Genomic DNA, 19312 nt, shown 5'->3' on the forward strand with positions numbered 1-19312 from the left:
ATTTGTGATATTGTATAATATTAATGTGCCATGAAAACTTAATATTTAAGTATGATATTTTGATATTTGCGTACTACGCAGTAAGGACAGACCATTCAGTTATATATAATTTCAAAACCTCGCCTAGAACCAAAGGAGAACTTTATTAAAAGCAAATTTTTTGTTCTCTGAAACAGAAAGGTGCTGGGCTTCATTCATTCATTAGTTCTTTCATTGATTCATTAATTCAGTCAGTCATTCATTCATTCATTTATTTATTCATTCATTTAAAGGAAGTAGACGAGATTGTAGAAGCTTTTTGGAGCCAGCGCTGCTGTCCTTTCATGTGTGCTGATAAAAGAGATAGAATAGCTGTGTGCGGAAGAGTAAAGATACAGATTCTGTATTGTGCAGCCTGCTTTCATGTGTGTGTGAGGCATGCAGGAGGCCGAATCTGCTGTATGAAGTTGAGTTCACCAGAGCACACCAGTGATGAAAAGGCTGATCGCTCTCTGTGTGAAATAACTGTAATAACCTCTTCACTTACGGATAAACTGGGAAATGGCAAGGCGACAAGGCGGTGCAAATTTGTTTCAGCTCACCCTGAAAAGTATTGCCATTGCAAAACCCGTTTTCAATCAAATTTTTACAGAGTGCAATCTCCTAACCAACCTGAGTAAAATCCTGCATTCAAATCCGACATAATCTTTGCCAGTAATACGTGGCCTCACTTGACAGTGGACAGTATTTATAAACCGATTTGACTATGAGAAGATAGAATGCATATTATTGAAGTCAAACTGTATCATGCTGTTACTCAGCTGTACTGAAACTAATTTTGTCAAATGATTGTATCAGTCACATCCCTAAGCACTGTATACGTAGCCGTTGAGTGCTGATAATGGGGAGATAATCTTGTTAACGGCCGTAGTTTAAGAGGACAGGAGCTAACGTTATTCGAGCAAAATAGCTTTACAGCAGGACAGGACTGACAGATCGATATCATCAGTGGAGGAGACCAGAGGAATACTCTCAAGGCTGTAGTTCCAGCTCTGCATGCAGCAATACCCTCACTTTTCTCTTTTCAAATCCAAACTGCCATCGCTGAGACACCCCCTCAACTGGATATTTCAGTGTGTAGGTTGGGAGACTTTGTGTGCGTTTGTGTTTTTTGGTTTTTGTGTGTACCTGTATATCTATATATAGATGTTTTGATGTATGATACTGGTAGTGTGTGTATGTATGTATTCCTATGTACCTTTGTTCGCATGCGTGTGTGTTTGTGTGTGTGTGTGTGGGTGAGTGTGCATGCGCTTGTGTGTGCGAGCCTGTGTGTGAGCTTTTTCTCTCAGTAAGTGACCTGTGTGTTTGTGTTCCCTCTCTAAGTGACCTGTGTGTGTGTTCTCTCTCTCTAAGTGACCTGTGTGTGTGTGTTCTCTCTCTCTCTAAGTGACCTGTGTGTGTGTTCTCTCGAAGTGACCTGTGTGTGTGTGTTCACTCTCTCTATGTGACCTGTGTGTGTGTGTGTTCTCTCTGTAAGTGACCGGTGTGTGTGTGTGTTCTCTCTGTAAGTGACCTGTGTGTGTGTGTGTGTGTGCCTGTGTTCTCTCTGTAAGTGACCGGTGTGTGTGTGTTCTCTCTGAAAGTGACCTGTATGTGTGTGTGTGCCCGTGTTCTCTCTATAAGTGACCGGTGTGTGTGTGTTCTCTCTGTAAGTGACCTGTGTGTGTATGTGTGTGTGTGCCCATGTTCTCTCTGTTAGTGACCGGTGTGTGTGTGTGTTCTCTCTGTAATGACCTGTGTGTGTGTGTGTATGTGTGTGTGTGCCCGTGTTCTCTCTGTAAGTGACCGGTGTGTGTGTGTTCTCTCTGTAAGTGACCTATGTGTGTGTTTGTGTGTGTGTGTGTGTGTGTGTGTTCTCTCTGTAAGTGACCGGTGTGTTTTTGCGCAGGCTCGCTACAGGAAGGAGCAGGCTCTGCCCAGGCAGGTCCCGTGGATCCCCCCAGTGGATAACCTGCTGAAGGACAGCACCGACGGCAGCGCCCTGGCCGCTCTTCTCCACTTCTACTGCCCCAACGCCATTAAGCTGGAAGGTACGGGAGCACCCTCTGCTGGCATGCGCAGAACATGGCCGCCCCTAACCGTCTTCTTTGTCAGACATTTGTTCACACAGAGAGTGGTCACTGTGTGGAATAGCTTGCCAGGACATGCAGTGGAAGCAGAAACACTGGGGGTTTTCAAGACCAGACTTGATACGGTGCTCAATAGTATTTAGCTTTTAGGCAAATTAAGCAGTAAGTACACTTTAGTGGTAGGAATTGGAATTGGAGCATTGCTGGGCTGAATGGCCTGTTCTCACCAGTATGTTATGTTCTTTCAGATTCCTGTAAAGTTCCAACGCCTGCACAGAGCACATTCGAAACATTAGCTGCCATTTTAGAAAGATTCCTACGTAACATGTATGCTGAATTAAGTTTGGTTCTGCGCAGGAAGGATGTGTCAATGTCACAGAGACTCTTTGTGTTGAGGCACACCCAGTGCACACATTCCTTTAATGTGGTGTTTCATTCTATTGGAAAAGGTTTAGCCCTGGGAGAAAAGTCTGTGAAAAGCACATGCCTCAGTTATTGACGGCTTTTAAAGTCAACGTAAGAGATAATTTGTTGAATGCGAGAGATTATTGCAGCTTGCTTCCTGTGAGTCCTCGGAATTTGCTGAAATGCCATGTTTGGGGGCTTTAGTGCAAGTGGCTGTGTCTTGCTGGAGTCGGTTTGAAATGCAGTTGCAGTTTGAAGATAAACAGAGTTCCCTTGTGCCAGGCGAGCGATTGGACTAATCTCCCAGGCGGGGCCTGCTGACATCACCGCTCTTGTTCCCGCCCACCCCCTCACAGATATATGCCTGAAAGAGACCATGTCCCTGGCAGACAGCTTGTACAACCTGCAGCTGATTCAGGAGTTCTGCCAGGAGAACCTGAACCGCTGCTGCCACTTCACACTGGAAGACATGCTCTATGCCTCCTCCTCCCTAAAGGTAAGGTCCAGGGGGAGAGGGAACAAAGCTGTCTGTTACGGACTGGGCCAGACCCTGTGGCCGCTACGGGTGTTGGAGAGGGGGGAGCTGTTATGTGCTGTTCTGTTCTATGCCAGTTGGAGGAGTGAGTCATCAGCAGTTTCACTGCTGTCTTGAGAGAGAGGCCTGAGCAACAGTCTTCACTCAGAGCCAGTCACGGCCCGGGCCTGTTTCACTGAGCCTGTGTCCTCTTCTGCTTTCTGTTTGTTTCTGTGAGCTTTCAAACAAGTTTATTCATGATGGAAATGGTGTGTCTGTGACTATGCCTGTACCTGTACCTGCGCATGTGTGTGTGTGTGTGTGTGTGTGTGTGTCTGTGTCTGTGTCTATGTATGCGTGTGCATGCACGCGTGTGCGTGTGTGTATACGTGTGTCTGTGTCTGTGTGCGTGTGCATGTGTGCGTGTGTGTATACGTGTGTCTGTGTCTATGTGTGTGCCTGCACATGTGTGTGTGCGTGAGTGTGCGTGAATGTGTGTGTGTCTGTGTCTATATGTGCATGTGCATGTGTGCGCACGCGCGTATGCGTGTGTCTGTGTCTATGTGTGTGTGCGTTACTGTACGTGAGGGAGGCTCCAGCGTGCAGATGCAAACTCTCCATCTGTGGCGACCACTGGAGGAAACCCTCTGGGCTGTGTGGTGTAATTACACTGTGCGTATAACTCCTTTCCAGCCCGGAGACCTTGCAAACAGAGGCATGGTTCTTAAAGTTCAGAGTATAATGAGCCCTGTTTTTCAGTGGGAAAGGATTCTCATTATTTGTGAAATGTAGTCTCCGCAAGCGCTGTCAACAAGCGCACTGTGGAGTTTCTTCATGCTTGTTTGCTACTCGTACAGTAAGCGCAGCGGACGCTGAAATCCTGGCCTGGTCATTGAGATGGAAATAGGAGCTGGCTGCGCTGTCACTTCCTTTCAGCTGCGGGAGCAGGACACTGGGCATTTCTCCGCACACTCCATGAGATGGCTCAGTGTGTCAGCCAGGCACTGTTCCCTTCCAGCTCCTCCTGCAAACAAGCCTCTAACCAACACGTCAAACAGTGCCGAGGGCCCCCGAACAGTTTATACCAGCAACAGAGGCAGGCGGCACAAAGTGTAGCTGGAGAGGGCGAAAGGGACAATGGTATCCGTCATTTCCCAGCCGACTCTCCCTGGCCTGGGGTCTCCTCACACGGTCTGAGACAAATGAAGCTTTCTGTCAATAAACCAACGGACACCTTTTAAACTGGAAAAGTAGCCTGGGCTATTGGGGAGCCCGCGGAGCTTAAGGGAACGTGCTTTCAGCTAACAGCTGTGTTTTTCTTGTTAGTCTCTTTGTGTGGAAAAGGGAAAGCAGAGCAAACTGAAAATCAACTGTTTAATTGGTGCCATGTTTGTTTCTGGAAATGGGTTTGTACTGTTCTGGAAGTCTATGCTGCACTGTCAATTTTTCTAAATTGGGTGCTGATGCTATTACTGCGCTAATTATTTGCTCAGTAACTCTTCCTCCGCTCCTCGAAGGGCTTTCATGAACGAATCCTACCCGTAATTACCTCAAATGCCAAATATCCGCCTCTAACTCTTTGCTGCAAAAAATCATTTATGCTCGCAGCCCCGCTGAGTTCCTATTTCACACTCGACTGCAGGCCTGCGACTGCATCAGCGTAAAAAAGCAGGTCTTTCCACGTTAACCTTGACCCAGTTTCCTCCTGATCCCAGTACGCCCGTGCGTCTGGGTGAATTAATGAGGAGACTCGGTTCAGGCGCATGCGGAGACGCCCTCCTTCAGCAGGCCAAGGTGCTCCTGCTGCAGATGCGCTCGCCTGGGCGTCTCTGGCCTGCCCCCTGCTGTCTCCCACGACAGGTACGCCGCGTGTTTCTGTTCTTTAGGTGAGAGACACACTAACATTCTGCGGTGGTTGAGGCGAGTTTCCCCCTATGCACTTTCGCATTGGATTAAAAGCCTCTGCCAAATGACTAAAATGTAAATGTCATCACCGGCTGGTGAGAAAAACACTCAATACAAGGAATTATTATTAACAAACATCCAGGGTTTTCAACCAGTCGAGCTGAAAGCTGCAGTGCCTGCTCTGGTGTACGTTTTTCTGTCTTTCTGCTGCATCCTTGACCCCGTCAACCAGTGTCTCCTGAGCAGTCTGCGTGGCTTGTGTGAATTGCTTTGTGTGTGGCACCTGCAAATGGGCAGAGCATTTACACTTGTGCAGCATGGTGCACAGATTGCGCAGGCCATGTAATATCATTTCTGGTTTAAAGTATCCAGTATTTTAAAATAGTTATTTCTTGATAAAATATGCTGGTATGCATCGTCAAAACTCTTCGGCTAGCCTCTAATCAAACCGCTCCATATTTGTTGATTAAAATTAGCAACAGGAAATGAACGTTATACGACTGACCGTTCTACCACCTCGCGTCACCAGTCAACCAATTATCTTCTGTGCAACGTACTACCTATACTGTGATCATATGTGCACAACAAGAGTGTTTGAGAGAATGACTCTGTCTGGTTTTCAGATTCAGGTGACATCATCCTCACAATGTTAATTGGGCCGTGTTTCATGTCCATGTCCAAGGCAGCACTACTTTTACTCTCCTTGAAGGAGGATTAAAGGCTTAGTGGCTGCTTTGTTTGATTCGACTGTAGTGTTTGTGTCTGTCAGTCTTTTCAGTGAAATGTAATGTTGCAGGAACAGTGTCATTATCTGTTTATAACATTTTCACAATAGCTTGTGCCTGCCTTGAAGTAGCACGTTTGTGTGTTTTTGGGTGATTGGGATAAGCTGGTAGATAGGGCAGTTGGAGTGAAGGCAGACATCTAGTGTACCTATGGGCAACTGATTTGTATTTTTAATAAATGGTCATATCGGAGTGCAGTTATACTTTATGCTCAAGGTGATGGTCTAGGACTTATAATTAGGATAATTGATATGATAACACTAATAACATTTTTCATTCACAATATGCTTCCCACTTGGCAAGTCAAAGGGCATGTATATTTTGTGAGTGACACAACTTTGTGGAGACATGTCATAACACTGACTATGACCCATCATTCTGTCAGTTCACAGTACAGAAGGGTGTTGGCACATTTTTGTCATTTTCATTAGGGGCCAGTTGGGACCTGTATGTCTATTTACTGTGACCCACGGCATTTGATCCATATTTAATGTAGCCTTTTTAGGGGTTTCTTTTATGAAGCAACAGCATGAAAGGCACCATTCAAAGGCTTTCAAAAGCAGAAACTTAATTCTTAAAATGGGATGAGTCTATCTGCTCTGAAGGAGCATGGTGAAAGAGAACAAAAGTAGCATGCAGTATTATTTAGAAGTCACCTCTTATTAATCAGTCACTCCACCTTAGCACATTGTTAAACTGCTGAACAGAATTTTTTTGGTGGGGACAGGGGTGTCTTCCATTTTGGTCTCTGCTGAGGGAACAGTTCTCCCAATTTTTTGGTAGACAGATTAATGTTTCTTTCCAAAAATGATTGAAACTTAGTAGTGTCTAAGGATATATCCAAATAATTTCTCTGGATGGTCCCATTTCTATTTTTTGGTCACATATTTTCTGATAGTACATTTTGTATGTACATTTATTTCCTTGTATGTACAAGAAAATGAATGTACATACAAAATGTTCTGTCAGCCATCTTTAACTGTATTGGGGGAATTAATATGTCACATTGTTTGTCCAGATTAAGTCAAGTAGCTTTAGAATGATATTCATGTAGGTTTCATGTTCTTATCTCTCTTTACACTTCTCTTTGCATGTAATTCTCTGTCCCTGTGAGGACCAGAATTGTATGGTTATTGAATTCCATCTGGTTCCCTTGAAACCCCCACATTAAAAGCTGTCCCTGTTAATTTAATAATACATTGATTTAGTTTACATTCATATTTTACTGACTAAATATGACACCCAGATATCCATGTTTCTTATATAACCTTTATTTGTATAGGTATGATAAGGGAAACAGAACTGATACGAATCAAACAGAAACTAGACTAGATTTTAAAAATTAGATGAAATTTATTCAAAAGATGGTAAACGTTTAATATTTGCTTTGATTTGGTTTATTTGTGTACCCAGAGGGAATATTGAGACAAAGTTTCATAAATGCATGCCACATGCATCTTTTTTTCCATTTGCATTTTTTTCTTTCAAAGACAATTACTCTTTCATGAGACTGCCACCTCATGTAGAATCTCATCTTTGCTGACGTCCTCTCCAAATGTACTGATCTTCTGTCATTTGCAGTGCCATCTTGTGGAGACAGACATAAGTGTGACTAGGACTAAAGATGCTGTGCCAAGCTTAAAGGATCACATTTGCTTTTCACAGATATTTAATGACAACTTTCTTTGTGTTTTTTTTCACTCACAGAATAACTACCTTGTGTTCATGGCAGAGCTTTTCTGGTGGTTTGAAGTGGTGAAGCCTTCCTTTGTGAATCCTCAAGTTTTAGATGTTGAAGGTAAGGGATGGAGAAAAGCATGCACTCGTGTGTTGTAGCATACACTGGTTTGCATAGGCTCTAGTCTCTAGTTCGTTAGCTGCAGCTGTCTGAACGATGAACTGTATGTATGATGTGCTTGCTTGTTGTCAGCTGCAGAACCAGCCCCCTCGCTGAAAAACATGCCCACAGTGCCCATTTCCAATGCCACCAAACGAAGCTTTATGGAGAAACCTCCCAGTCCAGAGCGCCCCAGGTTCACTTTCATCCTTTTTATTTCACAGTTTATTTGATTTTGTTTATTTTACTTATTCTTCTTATTATTATTATTGTTTTATTTATTCTGAAGTGTCAGCTTTCTGCAAAGGCTTTCTTTAAAGCGTCAATGGCTTCTCTGATACTAGAATACTAGTTTCTTGTGGTGAGGTGAAGGTGTATTTCAGTATATCTAAACATTTTTCTTTTTGGTTGCCTTTTGATATATAGTATATCATGAGGGAAAACAGATATTTGAAATGCATTGGACAGCCCAGTACTGTTTTTGAAAACACTTTGTTGTGTTAACATACCAGATCTCAACCATGTTTCTTATTTTTCTTTCTCTGAAGTCTGCCTCTCAGACCACAACCTCAGACTTCCACATCAGGTAAGGGCAAAAAGCATCAGCGTTGTGTCTAACATATTTCATCCTGGCTGTTTCAGTATTTCTCCATGCCTTTTGTGACTTGTGGGTTTTTCTATTGCGTCACTCAACTGTAGCTCTGTGTTTGATTTTTAACCCCAGGGGCAATGAAACGATCGACCTCATTGTCTGTAATGGACGGTGGAGTGGGGACTTGGCCAAAGGAACAAAGGTCAGTATAGAAGTAAAATTTTCGGTCTTTCATCATCGTTATTGACCATTTATTTAGAAGTCTGAAGTGATACTGATGAAAAAATACCTACCTGTGTAATGCCATAAAGGGTTTTGTTTTCACTCCGCAGATCCTCGGCTCACGGAGTGTCTTTTGACATCCCTCTGGATAAGACTAACACCAGCCAGATGAACACACCCCACAGTCGAGGAATGACCAGGTCCATCAGCACAGATGGACTGGGGTTTGAGGACAACCAAATGTCTAGGAACTCGAAGACAAACCTTTCCTTCCAGCCTGTGAACCGGCAGACCGAAAGGGCAGCTATCGCAGAGGAGGGGTGTCCGGAGGGCCTCGCGAGCACGGATGGCGACATGTGGCCTGGGGAGCAGCACCCCAGGGTCCAACAGGGTCTCTCAAACGGCCCGGTCCCGGGCGAGCAGGGCAACCCCTCAGCCACCCCCAGCATCGAAGAGGCCTTGAAAATCATCCACAATTTGGAAAAGCCCCAGGCAGACGGGACCAACAGCGGCTTCTTCCTGCACAGCCCGGGCAGGGAGGAGCCAGGCTCCAGAGCGAGGTCAGACGACGGCGACCTGGACTCCATGTCCGAGTCAAAGGGGGTGGGAAGCACCGACACGACCGAGGTGGACACAGGGATCCACGTGCGGACGGAAGACATCCAGGAGACCTTGGACGAGGACTCCTCCCTGAGGGATTGCACGGTAAGCATGGAGCTGGACGTTGACCAGGATTATGAGCTGAAGGCCTGCAACCCCCACGAGATGACCAGCCCTTGCCCCAGCTCGGTCAGCGGCCGGTCCCATGGCAGCAGTGCGGCCTCCACCAGCCCAGGGGTCAAGATGACCAGCTTCGCTGAGCAGAAGTTCCGGAAGCTCAACCACTTTGAGGGAAAGAGCAGCGGGAGCAGCTCCCAAAAGACCACGCCTGAGAGCTCCGAGCTGAACATCCCGCACATGGTGTCCTGGGCCCTGACCCCTGAGGAAAGCCCGGTCCACCAGGCACCCAAGGACCCCGCCCAGATGATGGCGTCGGAGATGGTGCAGCTGCGTATGAAGCTGGAGGAGAAGCGGCGGGCCATCGAGGCCCAGAAGAAGAAGGTGGAGGCGGCCTTCACCCGGCACAGGCAGAAGATGGGGCGGACTGCCTTCCTCACCGTGGTGAAGAAGAAGGGCGATGGCACGTCACCGCTCAGGGAGGAGGCGGCCGGGTCCGAGGACGATAAGGTCTCCACCGACTCCCAGGCCCTCAAAATGGCAGATGACAGTAACCTGAGGCCGGCGAAGAGCAAGCTGGACACACCAGATGGTGCTGAACACGGCCAGGCTCAGTTGCTGAAATCACCCAGCGACGAGAACTTTGGGGAGGCGGATCTTCTGGAGTACACCAAGTCTATCGAGAAGTTGAACTCCTCCCTCAACTTCCTGCAGGTAGAGATGCAGAGGCTGTCCCAGCAGCAGGAGGTCATCATGCAGATGAGGGATCAGCAGTCCTGGGTCATCCCCGTCTCCGAACCCTCCCCGCAGAAGCAGGTGAGGGACCTCCGCAATGCCACACGCTCCTCAGGCTCCCCATCGCCCGCAGACTCCCCGCATACCTCCCACCGTTCTCCCACCAGCATCAAGAGGAAGTCGGCTTCCTTCCACTCCAAGAGTCCCAGAACTCCCAGGCCCAATGAACTGAAGATCACCCACTTCAATCGTGTCCTCACCGTCCCGCAGTCTGTGGACAGCCTGCCCCGTCTGCGAAAGTTCTCCCCCTGCCAAAACCCAACCCCCCCTTTCGCCAGCCAGGGGAGTGACTCCAAGCCGCCCTCAGAGACCGAGCCCACTGAGAACAGCGAGGTACAGGAACCTGACCTCCCTGCCCTCGATGACTCTCTTGAGAAGAACATGCCCATGGAGCTACCGACCTCCCCAGCCAAAGAGACACCACAGAAGAAGAGGGGTAAGGAAGTAAATGAGGCACCAGAGAATAATGAGATGGTAAAGGAGATAAAGCCTGTGGAATCCACTGTGTCAGAAGTGTTGTCCCAGCCCATCAAAGAGACCTTCACAGTCACACCCACTGAACATCCATCCGACATCTTCAGCCAGAGCAACAAGAACCTGATAGAGGTGCCTCTCTCTGTGCTCAAACCCCTGGATGGACACATGCCGTTGGAGAGCGAAGAAGTCGAAGGGTCCAGAGACAACTATGACGATGACCAGAAAATGTGCTGTGGATTTTTCTTCAAGGTTAGTGCACACTTCCACACTTTACACTTTCAATATACTCCGATAGCAATCTGAGTTGCTTGGTATGATTTGCATGTCAGTTTCTCTGATAGTATGCTTATTGTGCTGTGTTATGTAGGCAAAAAAAGATGTGTAGATGATTCAAGAGCTCCATGTCCTAGATTCATGATTGTGAAGTTTGTAGAAATTCCCCTGGCTGGACCACGTGGTGGTCCTCAGACTGATGGTCATGTATGTAGGGCAAAGTAGGACAGGCTCAACAGGTGAAAGATGCAGTCTGCAGTTTAGATTCGGAAAAATGTGGATGATTAAAATATGATTTATGGTTTTGCAGATGCTGCTTTGCAAATTTGCAAAAGAATTTGAATCTTAATTGTGAGAAGAAAAGTTGTTGAGCAACATTTGTGTCAAACCTGTGATTTGAATAAAATGTGCAGCACTGGCTGGGGGAAAAATCAGTCTAGTTGCTGTCGTTGGTAAAGATTACCACCAATCAGAGATAGATTTGATGTGCAGTCAGAGGCTGTGGCACTATGTCCGAGGCCCATGATCGTGTGTTGTCTCCAGGACGACATGAAGGGCGAGGACGACATGGCGCTGAAGCGAGCAGCACTGCTGGAGAAGAGGCTGAGGAGAGAGAGGGAGACGCAGCAGAGGAGGCAACAGCAGGAGGCAGAGCTGGAGCAGAAGAAGGAAGAGGCACGGTGAGTTCTACTCCACTCCCACTCCTCCTCAGGGAGCATTTCCTGCAGACCTCTGCATATAAACACGTTCTAAGTAACTAAGTATGAACAACCCTTATAGGCTGTTTGGTAAAGTTTGGTCTTCTTGTATACACACTTCATGGTTTTAAAGAAGTCCTGTCTCTCCCCTGTCTACCTGTATTAATTGGTAACTGTTTTAAAGAACAATCGTCCTGTTTTCCTGAAGGTTGAAAGCGGAGGAGGAGCGTCTGAAGAAGGAGGAAGAAAAGGCACGCAAGGAGTTCATCAAGCAGGAGTACCTGCGCAGGAAACAGCTCAAGTTGATGGAGGACATGGACACCGTCATCAAACCCCGCCCTGTTAGCAGCAAGAGGAAGCCCCGCCCCAAGTCCATACACAGGGACATTTTGGAGTCCCCCAAGACCCCTGTCAGGGCAGCGGAAGGTACCCCACCAGCATCGCCTGGCAAGGAGTCTGTTCCCCTGGTGCCGTCTTGCTTTGTGCCACCTGCAACCCGCTCTCTGCAGCTCTCAGCTCTTCCTAGCACTCTCTGTGTGAAAGGACTGGTGTCAGGCCTGCACACATACTGTATGCATGCTGATCTCTAACTTTACTGCTACAGTACTACTTTTATCCCTCTCTAACCTGGGCCTTCACCCATTTCCAACAGTCCTTCCTTTCTAATGTGCTTAAACTAATACCCAGCTCATTCTGCCTGCTAATGCAATCAATTTCCCATTAATAGCTTTTCGAAGTGAAACTCAAATGTGATTGTGCCCTGTAGGCTTAAGAGATTTAGAATATACCATTCATGGTATTAATTGGTTGTCACTGGCCTTGGATTTCCACGGTTAGCCATTGCCAGATTGTGGTTTTATTCATTATAATTTGAACCCCTCACACGGCAGAGGACTGTGACATACAGTATAGCCTTGTATGTCACAGTAAATGTGTCCATTTAAGTTAACTGTCTGAATTCTGGAGGAGTGCATTTGTATTAGCGCACTGCTGCCTTGAGCTGTAGCAAGTTGCCCGGGTGTGTACAAAGTGCGTGCAGCGAACAGAGTCTTTGTCGTGGATGTAACATTCTGTTTCGTACCAACTTTCTGTTTTACATCCAGGTTCACGACCTCGTGTTTTTTCAGTCTCCAGTCTATCCCTGGCTTCACTCAACTTCGGCGACAGTGACAGCGTGCAGTCAGAAAAGAGGACCCCCAGGTAAGGTCACAGCACACCCCCACATTCTTAGCCATGTGTGGTATTTGATGATACTCAGGACCACCAGCAGATGCGCTAGCATGTTGACGGTGTCATGTGTTGGGGGTTTATTGGAGTCATGTTTAAAGGAATTCATGCAGCTCATTTTGATAATGAGAAGAACTCTTCTAAATGTATTATCTTCTTCATTTCTTCCACAGCAAGTGCCCACTAAGGGCTAGAAGTCTGTGCAGATACACACACAGAAACACACACACACACACATGACATTTTAATAGCAGTCCTGAAAATGTTGGACACTTCATACAGACTGTGAAATTGTATTATTTTTATTGCAGTTCAACAAGGTCCACTTGCATCTATTTAATGCTGTAACCTGAACTCATCTTCTTCGATCTTCCAGTCATCTTGCACTTGCTAACCAGGAACTACAGGCCACAAAGTCTCTTTTCCCCAGATGCTTGTTTCTCCTTTTTCCTCTCTCATTCTGTCCTTCACTTTTTGTAATTTTCAGAAGCAGTAGCTTAGCTTCTGGCAGCATACAGCTCGTTTTGAACTCTTCCAAAATGAAAAAGGCAAGGTCAGTCTTCATGTAGTACAGTCTAAGTTACTTCACCGCCCAGTTTCATCTCCAGCTTCATTTTGGGGGTGGGGGGCAGCTTCAGTGTACTGAGATGAAACTGGGCCCTCCTTCTGCAACTCCATCGGAGTAGCTACGCCTCTGCTTCCCTCACACTGTCATATAGTAAGGGGAAAGTAGACACCCACATTATGGAAGGGTCTGTCTTCTTCTGGTGGACACATATGCAGTCCCAGTTATTATATCTATATATATAGTATATATAGTTACAATAATGTTTATGAAATACAAATTAACCTTATATGCCAAGCCTCTGTGCTCTTTCAAAAAGGGTTCCCTTTTTGAAAGAGCACAGAGGCTTGGCATATAATAAGTTCTCACATACTGTATGAACCATCCTGGACTTAAATCAGTAGCTTAAATTCATGAAAAATTATGCTTAACAATTTATGCATGAGCAAATATCACTATACTGTAGACTGGATTTTTCAAGGGTGTGTTCAATTAAAACTCTCAAGAAAATGTTTTTGGTAGCACAGTATATACAAACTGCTAATTCAAATGGTGTAGTACATAGGGGCACCATTGTATTCAAAGACCCTTCCTGCATATGCTATAAGTCTGGAACTAACAAATCTAACCTACATCCACAACACATCCTGTGCTTTTCATTTCCGTTGTCCTGTTCTCTGAGCCACACTGTAAGTGCTTGTATTGCTTATTGCTGAAAAACATTACTCAAGCGCAAAACAAACAGTCACTGGAATAGATGTCTTGAGAGCTATTTAGTAACAAGTATGTATATTTTCTAGCCTATTTCAATGGGGGGTTTAAGCCCTTGAAGCCCTACCCCATAAAGGTAAATGTGATTCCTGCTGTGTGTAAGTATCTCAGCACTGGAAATCTAAAATGGAGACAGGAGACAAGTGTTCACTGTTAAACTGTGAGTCTCTCCCCTCCAGGCCTGACTCTGCAGATGGGTTTTTGTCTCCATGTCGAACGGGAAGCCGCAACGGAGAGAAGGACTGGGAGAACGGCTCAACCACCTCGTCTGTAGCTTCCAACACAGAGTACACAGGTCTGGCCATTTGTACGCGTGCACGCAGTGGGTTTCATGCTCTGCGCTCTGTTTTGATATTAAAAACTCAAATAAATTAGCCGTAATTTAAACACAGTTTCACTTGCAGCGCACCAGATGGTATGCCAAATTATGTCTTTTTCCAAATAAGCATCACTGTAGGATGTGTACAGTATGCTGTTTAAACAAAATGGCTGCTATCCATTTGACCAAATTTGCAGTCCCATCAGGTTTCTTAACAAATTAAATCAGTCATGGAAGCATCCTCATGAGACAAGTCCAAGTGGGTCACTTTCACAAAAGTGAATAAGCAGTGTTTGCATAGTGCATTTGTCAGTACAGCAGTGTGCAGTCTATACTGCTTAAGTAAGCGGGATGCTATTACTGCAGAATAGAAGTGTTAATACACTGGGGGGGGGGGATATATGCTGAGTAAGTTAACTGGATGATAAGACGTCTCTGGCTTTTTCCTCACAGGCCCGAAGTTGTACAAGGAGCCCAGTGCCAAGTCTAACAAACACATCATCCAGAATGCCCTGGCCCACTGCTGCCTGGCTGGCAAGGTGAATGAAGCTCAGAAGAATAAGATACTGGAGGTGAGGGCTCACTGCTTCTTATTGTGCCTTAACACATGTCCTTATCCACCAGGTGTGAATGATCTGGAGCTTATATTCAGGTCGGTGGAAAATGGTAAATGGACTGCATTTACTATATAGCGCTTTTATCCAAAGCTCCTCTCGTTCACCCATTCACATACACACGCCGACGGCAAGAGGCTGCTATGCAAGGCACCAATTAGCTCGTCAGAAGCAATAGGGGGTTAGGTGTCTTGCTCAGGGTCACTTTGACACACTCAAGGCAGGGGATTCAACCAGCAACTCTCCGACTGCCAGATGACCACTCTTACCTCCTGAGCTAATGTCCCTACTGGTTACTTTTGGTTGAATTTTTGTTTTTAAGGAACAAATTGGACAGGATTCTGTACATTGGTGAGCAGGTAGCCTCTCAGCTCTCTGTGAATCTGTGAAAGAAGCATCTTTATATATTTTGTTCTCTACCGCTATTTCTGATTTATTGGCCAATGATTTTTCCTTATGTTTGTATGTAATTTCTACAGGAAATTGAGAAATCGGAGGCCAACAACTTCCTGATCCTGTTCCGAGACACAGGCTGCCAGTTCCGCTCTCTGTACACGTACTGCCCTGAGCTCCATGAGATCACCAAGCTGGCGGGCATCGGTCCCAAAACCATTACCGGCAAGATGATCGAGGGGCTGTACAAGTACAACTCGGACAGGAAGCAGTTCAGCCACATCCCCGCCAAAACCATGTCAGCAAGCGTCGATGCCATCACCATCCACAGCCACCTGTGGCAGACCAAGAAACCAGGAACCCCCAAAAAAGTGTTACCCAACAAGTCCTAGTGCAATGAACAATTTCCTTTCTTTTCTTTTCATATTGAGAAATTCACATTAAATTTGCACTTCACTGTACATACCCATGTGGATTTGGCATGCCCAGTGCCAATATGAATACACATTTCATTTTTGCAGCTTTCCACTTCCTCACAGTTCTAACTGGACTGAACACAGAACATTGCTGAAATTATGCACAACTGGAATGTAAAACACTATTTAAGAGTATTTAATGGAGTTCACTAATGTGTTTAGTGCAAGAGATCATGGAATCTTGAGTAATTTTATTACAGCACGTGTGTGTGTGTGTGTATGTGTGTGTATGTGGTTTTGTATGTGCCAAAAAGAAAGGGAAGGCCCTGATATTCGGATCTGGTACACTGAAGCACTGAATGTTACTCATCTGTATAGATCGAATTTGCGTACCTGTTGACATTTTGTGGCCTTATGCTTGTTTGATTTTTGTACATGAGCCCCACAAAGGTGTTTGTAAAGTTTTTCATGAGTGGCTTTTGTATGCAGACAAAGCTTTTGTTCTTTTGCTGGATTTGAAATACTGTCTGGTTTGTCTGTATAAAGTGTGACTAACTAAGGGCAACGTTGAGTGAGGAAATTGCCTTTAATGAGCTAAATGAATTGGGTTGCCATTGCTTTGAATACATACATACTGGTCAGCCACTATGTATCCAAGGTTTTTCACTGGCTGGAAAGTGCCAAAGTAGCATCCCACATATTTTTAGTGATGTATATTTTAATAAGGCTTCTAAAATCACATTTCATTGGCATTTCTTCTCCAAGAAGATTGGAGAATAAAGTATCTTGAAAATAAAAAAACTATTTTTTTCATAGTTGCTTTTTTAATATTCAAACAGAATGGAACAAGCTTCAATTTACTAATTTAATTACTAAAAACACTTGTTTGTTTCCTCCTTAGGATCAATTTCGTGAATAAAGCTGAGCTTTAGATCATCAAAACAAATCTTGTAAAGGAATATGTAATGAATTTTCCACTTGAAATTCAATTAGAAACTGTTTGTAAATGTGAGTGGACCTGACAGAAGTTTCTGGCTTAGTTTTCATGTTTCACAGTGATTCCAAAATACTATATGAAAATCTTTCCAGAATGCTGTTTTCAATGTCTTACTTAGCTCATTGCTTGTAGGCCTGAGGTTCTTATTAGAATATCACATTAGAATGTACTTCTGCAGAACTGTACCTATCAAAACTGTTTTCTTTGTCATTGAATCAAATTTTTCTTTTTTCATTTGTGAACTGTATATATTTAGGTATATAATATATTTTATTTGTAAAGACATGTCGTCACAACATTGCAGTCCTTTTTTATTGCATGGTCTTGTAATGGGGATTTTATTGATATGGTTAAACAGGAAGTGGGGTACAAGATGGTCCTTTAAATGCTCCTGACAGTAAAAGGTTGCATAGCTCTCATAAGTATATGGTTTATTATCTAAAAATCATATAAACAAATTTTGTTTCCACCAGCAGTGTTCACCTCCTAGTATATTGATTGTGTAATAGAAATGGCTTGCTTTGGCTTGTCCAGTTCTCTGCATGAACCAAATTATGATAATTAATTTGCAAGCTTAAAAATGAATGTGTAAGTATATGTGTATGAGCTGACAAAGAAATGAAACGGCATTTACACTCTGCCTATAAATTACATCATGACATCAAGGTTAAGCAATTAATTTTTTAAATGCTGTGTTCATATTTCAGCCAAAAGTAGTTATCAGTGCCAATTCAAAAGGAACAATGCAATATTTTCACATATATCTAGGTATATGTTCTTATCTTTTGAAAGCAGTCTAAAGTAATGTAAACCTTATGCTGAAATAGCCCAATATTACATTGATTTTAGTAGATAAAAGTAAATTTTTGGAAGCTTTCAGTAGAGGTTCATAATTTCAAAATGCACACGTTTGCTTATGAAGATATGTGTGCAATTATCATAGTAAAAATTTATTTTTCAGACAAAGTCCATCACTAGTTCTCAAGTAGAAATGTGCAGTTTTCCTTTTTGTAAAAATAATGTGGTGAGGGTGTGCCCTGTCTTTAAAGCAGATCCTGTATTCTCACTAAATCAATATTGATCAACAGTCCCCAACACTCTTAACAAACAAACCTGAACTTGTGTGTATATTGGTAAAGGCTGTATCTGGCTGTATCTTGAATTTAGTCAACATTGTCCTTTCTTTATTTAAAGCATGGCGTTTTTCAACCATCTTTAGTATTTCGGGTTACAAGAAAAACCTTATGCAGGTCTGCTTCAAACACACACACACACACACACACACACACACACCACACAGGTGCTTTCATTTGGCGTATTTGTATGCATTGCAGATTGACCAATTGTATTGTGTTCCTGAAAATATACTATATAGGCAGTAACTTTGGTTATTGAAACCTTTTTGGTTTCATTGTGTAGAAGAGGTGTTAATGTAGGATGACTATTATAGTTGTCTTATTTGGCTGCTGAAAGCCACAAGGAGTCATTATTTAATTGAGAATGGGTACTGTTGAACATTGTACAGTGTGCTGTGAACTAACCTGTCCACCATAATGAAGCATTGCTTCCTTTTTTTTTCAGACGCTGTGCTGTCATATATTGTCAACATATTGCTGAAGTATCATGTTGTTTTTTTCCCTTTTGCATTAAATAAAATGAAGCATGGCCTCAAACATGTTCGGTGTTATCAGCTGTTTACAGCATCTGCCAGGTGAAAATGATGGATCTCAAACTTAAACCTCTTTTTTAACTCCTGCTATTTATGCCAAATATAAAATGTTACCTACATCTCTTGTAAAATGGTTATTTGGATAAATATTCATGTTTTCCAATAACAATATAAAACACACATTGCACATATAAGTGATATGGTATGGTTGATTAAGCCATTTTATTACTATCTGAATGCTCCTTTCTTTTGTATCTCAAATATGTCTGATTTGTTCCAAATAACAGCTTTGCAGATTAGATAAGTACAGTTTGTCATGTAAATTACACCATTATGATTCTACATCCTTTTCAGTACTGTTCAGTGTTTTTGCACTTCAGAATTACATCAATGCACATGTGACCCATGTCCAGAAAAGGCCATGAGGCGTTCCTCTTGCATTCAGCACTACACCACTTCACATTGCCTCTGTAAAAAAGCATGTCCCCATTTGTAGCTGCTTCTGCAAATGTCTTAAAAGAACTAAATTACACTAGTAATTTCCAACACTTTGCTTAAAAGCATGCTCTACTGATCTGAGGACATGTTTGAATAAAATATTTTACATATTGGATCTGTATCAGATGTGCCACTGTCAGATGCAGTAGACTCTAATCAGAGGCATCATGAGGGGAGTTGACAGGCTTTTCATTTGTCTTACAAAGGTATTAATTCTGTTCTGGATAATGTGTGTCAATCCTGTGGACCAATGGTAAGATCAGTCCTGCAGTTCTGTGTAAACTACTGTAGGTTTTGGTAAAAGCACTGAGGATCTATTGGGATTTTTCCAGCATCTCTCATTCCAAATACTACATTTGACATGAGGGAAATCCTGGTGCGACATGGCTGGGGTGACATGGCTCAGGCAGTAAGAGCAGTTGTCTGGCAGTCGGAGGGTTGCCGGTTCGATCCCCTGCCTGGGCTGTGTCGAAGTGTCCCTGAGCAAGACACCTAACCCCCAAATGCTCCTG

At 44.0% G+C, this 19312-nt stretch overlaps 1 protein-coding gene across 7 annotated transcripts in view; it reads left to right on the forward strand.

Moving 5' to 3' along the window:
* Positions 1–18306, forward strand: part of camsap2a (calmodulin regulated spectrin-associated protein family, member 2a) — a 49356-nt gene extending 31050 nt beyond the window's left edge. For 2 of the 7 annotated variants that reach the window (XM_061238217.1, XM_061238220.1), the window contains 14 exons: positions 1931–2072; positions 2873–3012; positions 7428–7518; positions 7651–7753; positions 8106–8143; positions 8282–8351; positions 8482–10609; positions 11177–11313; positions 11540–11757; positions 12435–12531; positions 13046–13111; positions 14074–14189; positions 14667–14785; positions 15307–18306. In XM_061238217.1, coding sequence (XP_061094201.1) covers positions 1931–2072; positions 2873–3012; positions 7428–7518; positions 7651–7753; positions 8106–8143; positions 8282–8351; positions 8482–10609; positions 11177–11313; positions 11540–11757; positions 12435–12531; positions 13046–13111; positions 14074–14189; positions 14667–14785; positions 15307–15612 — 3771 coding nt within the window. In that variant the 3' untranslated portion in view covers positions 15613–18306. The remainder of the gene's footprint in view (positions 1–1930; positions 2073–2872; positions 3013–7427; positions 7519–7650; positions 7754–8105; positions 8144–8281; positions 8352–8481; positions 10610–11176; positions 11314–11539; positions 11758–12434; positions 12532–13045; positions 13112–14073; positions 14190–14666; positions 14786–15306) is intronic. The other 5 variants (XM_061238219.1, XM_061238218.1, XM_061238221.1 and 2 more) reach the window with 5 other exon arrangements.
* Positions 18307–19312: the final 1006 nt, after the last annotated feature.

The sequence above is a fragment of the Conger conger genome, chromosome 4 (genome assembly GCF_963514075.1).
Source record: "Conger conger chromosome 4, fConCon1.1, whole genome shotgun sequence".
Classification (NCBI taxonomy): Eukaryota; Metazoa; Chordata; class Actinopteri; order Anguilliformes; family Congridae; genus Conger; species Conger conger.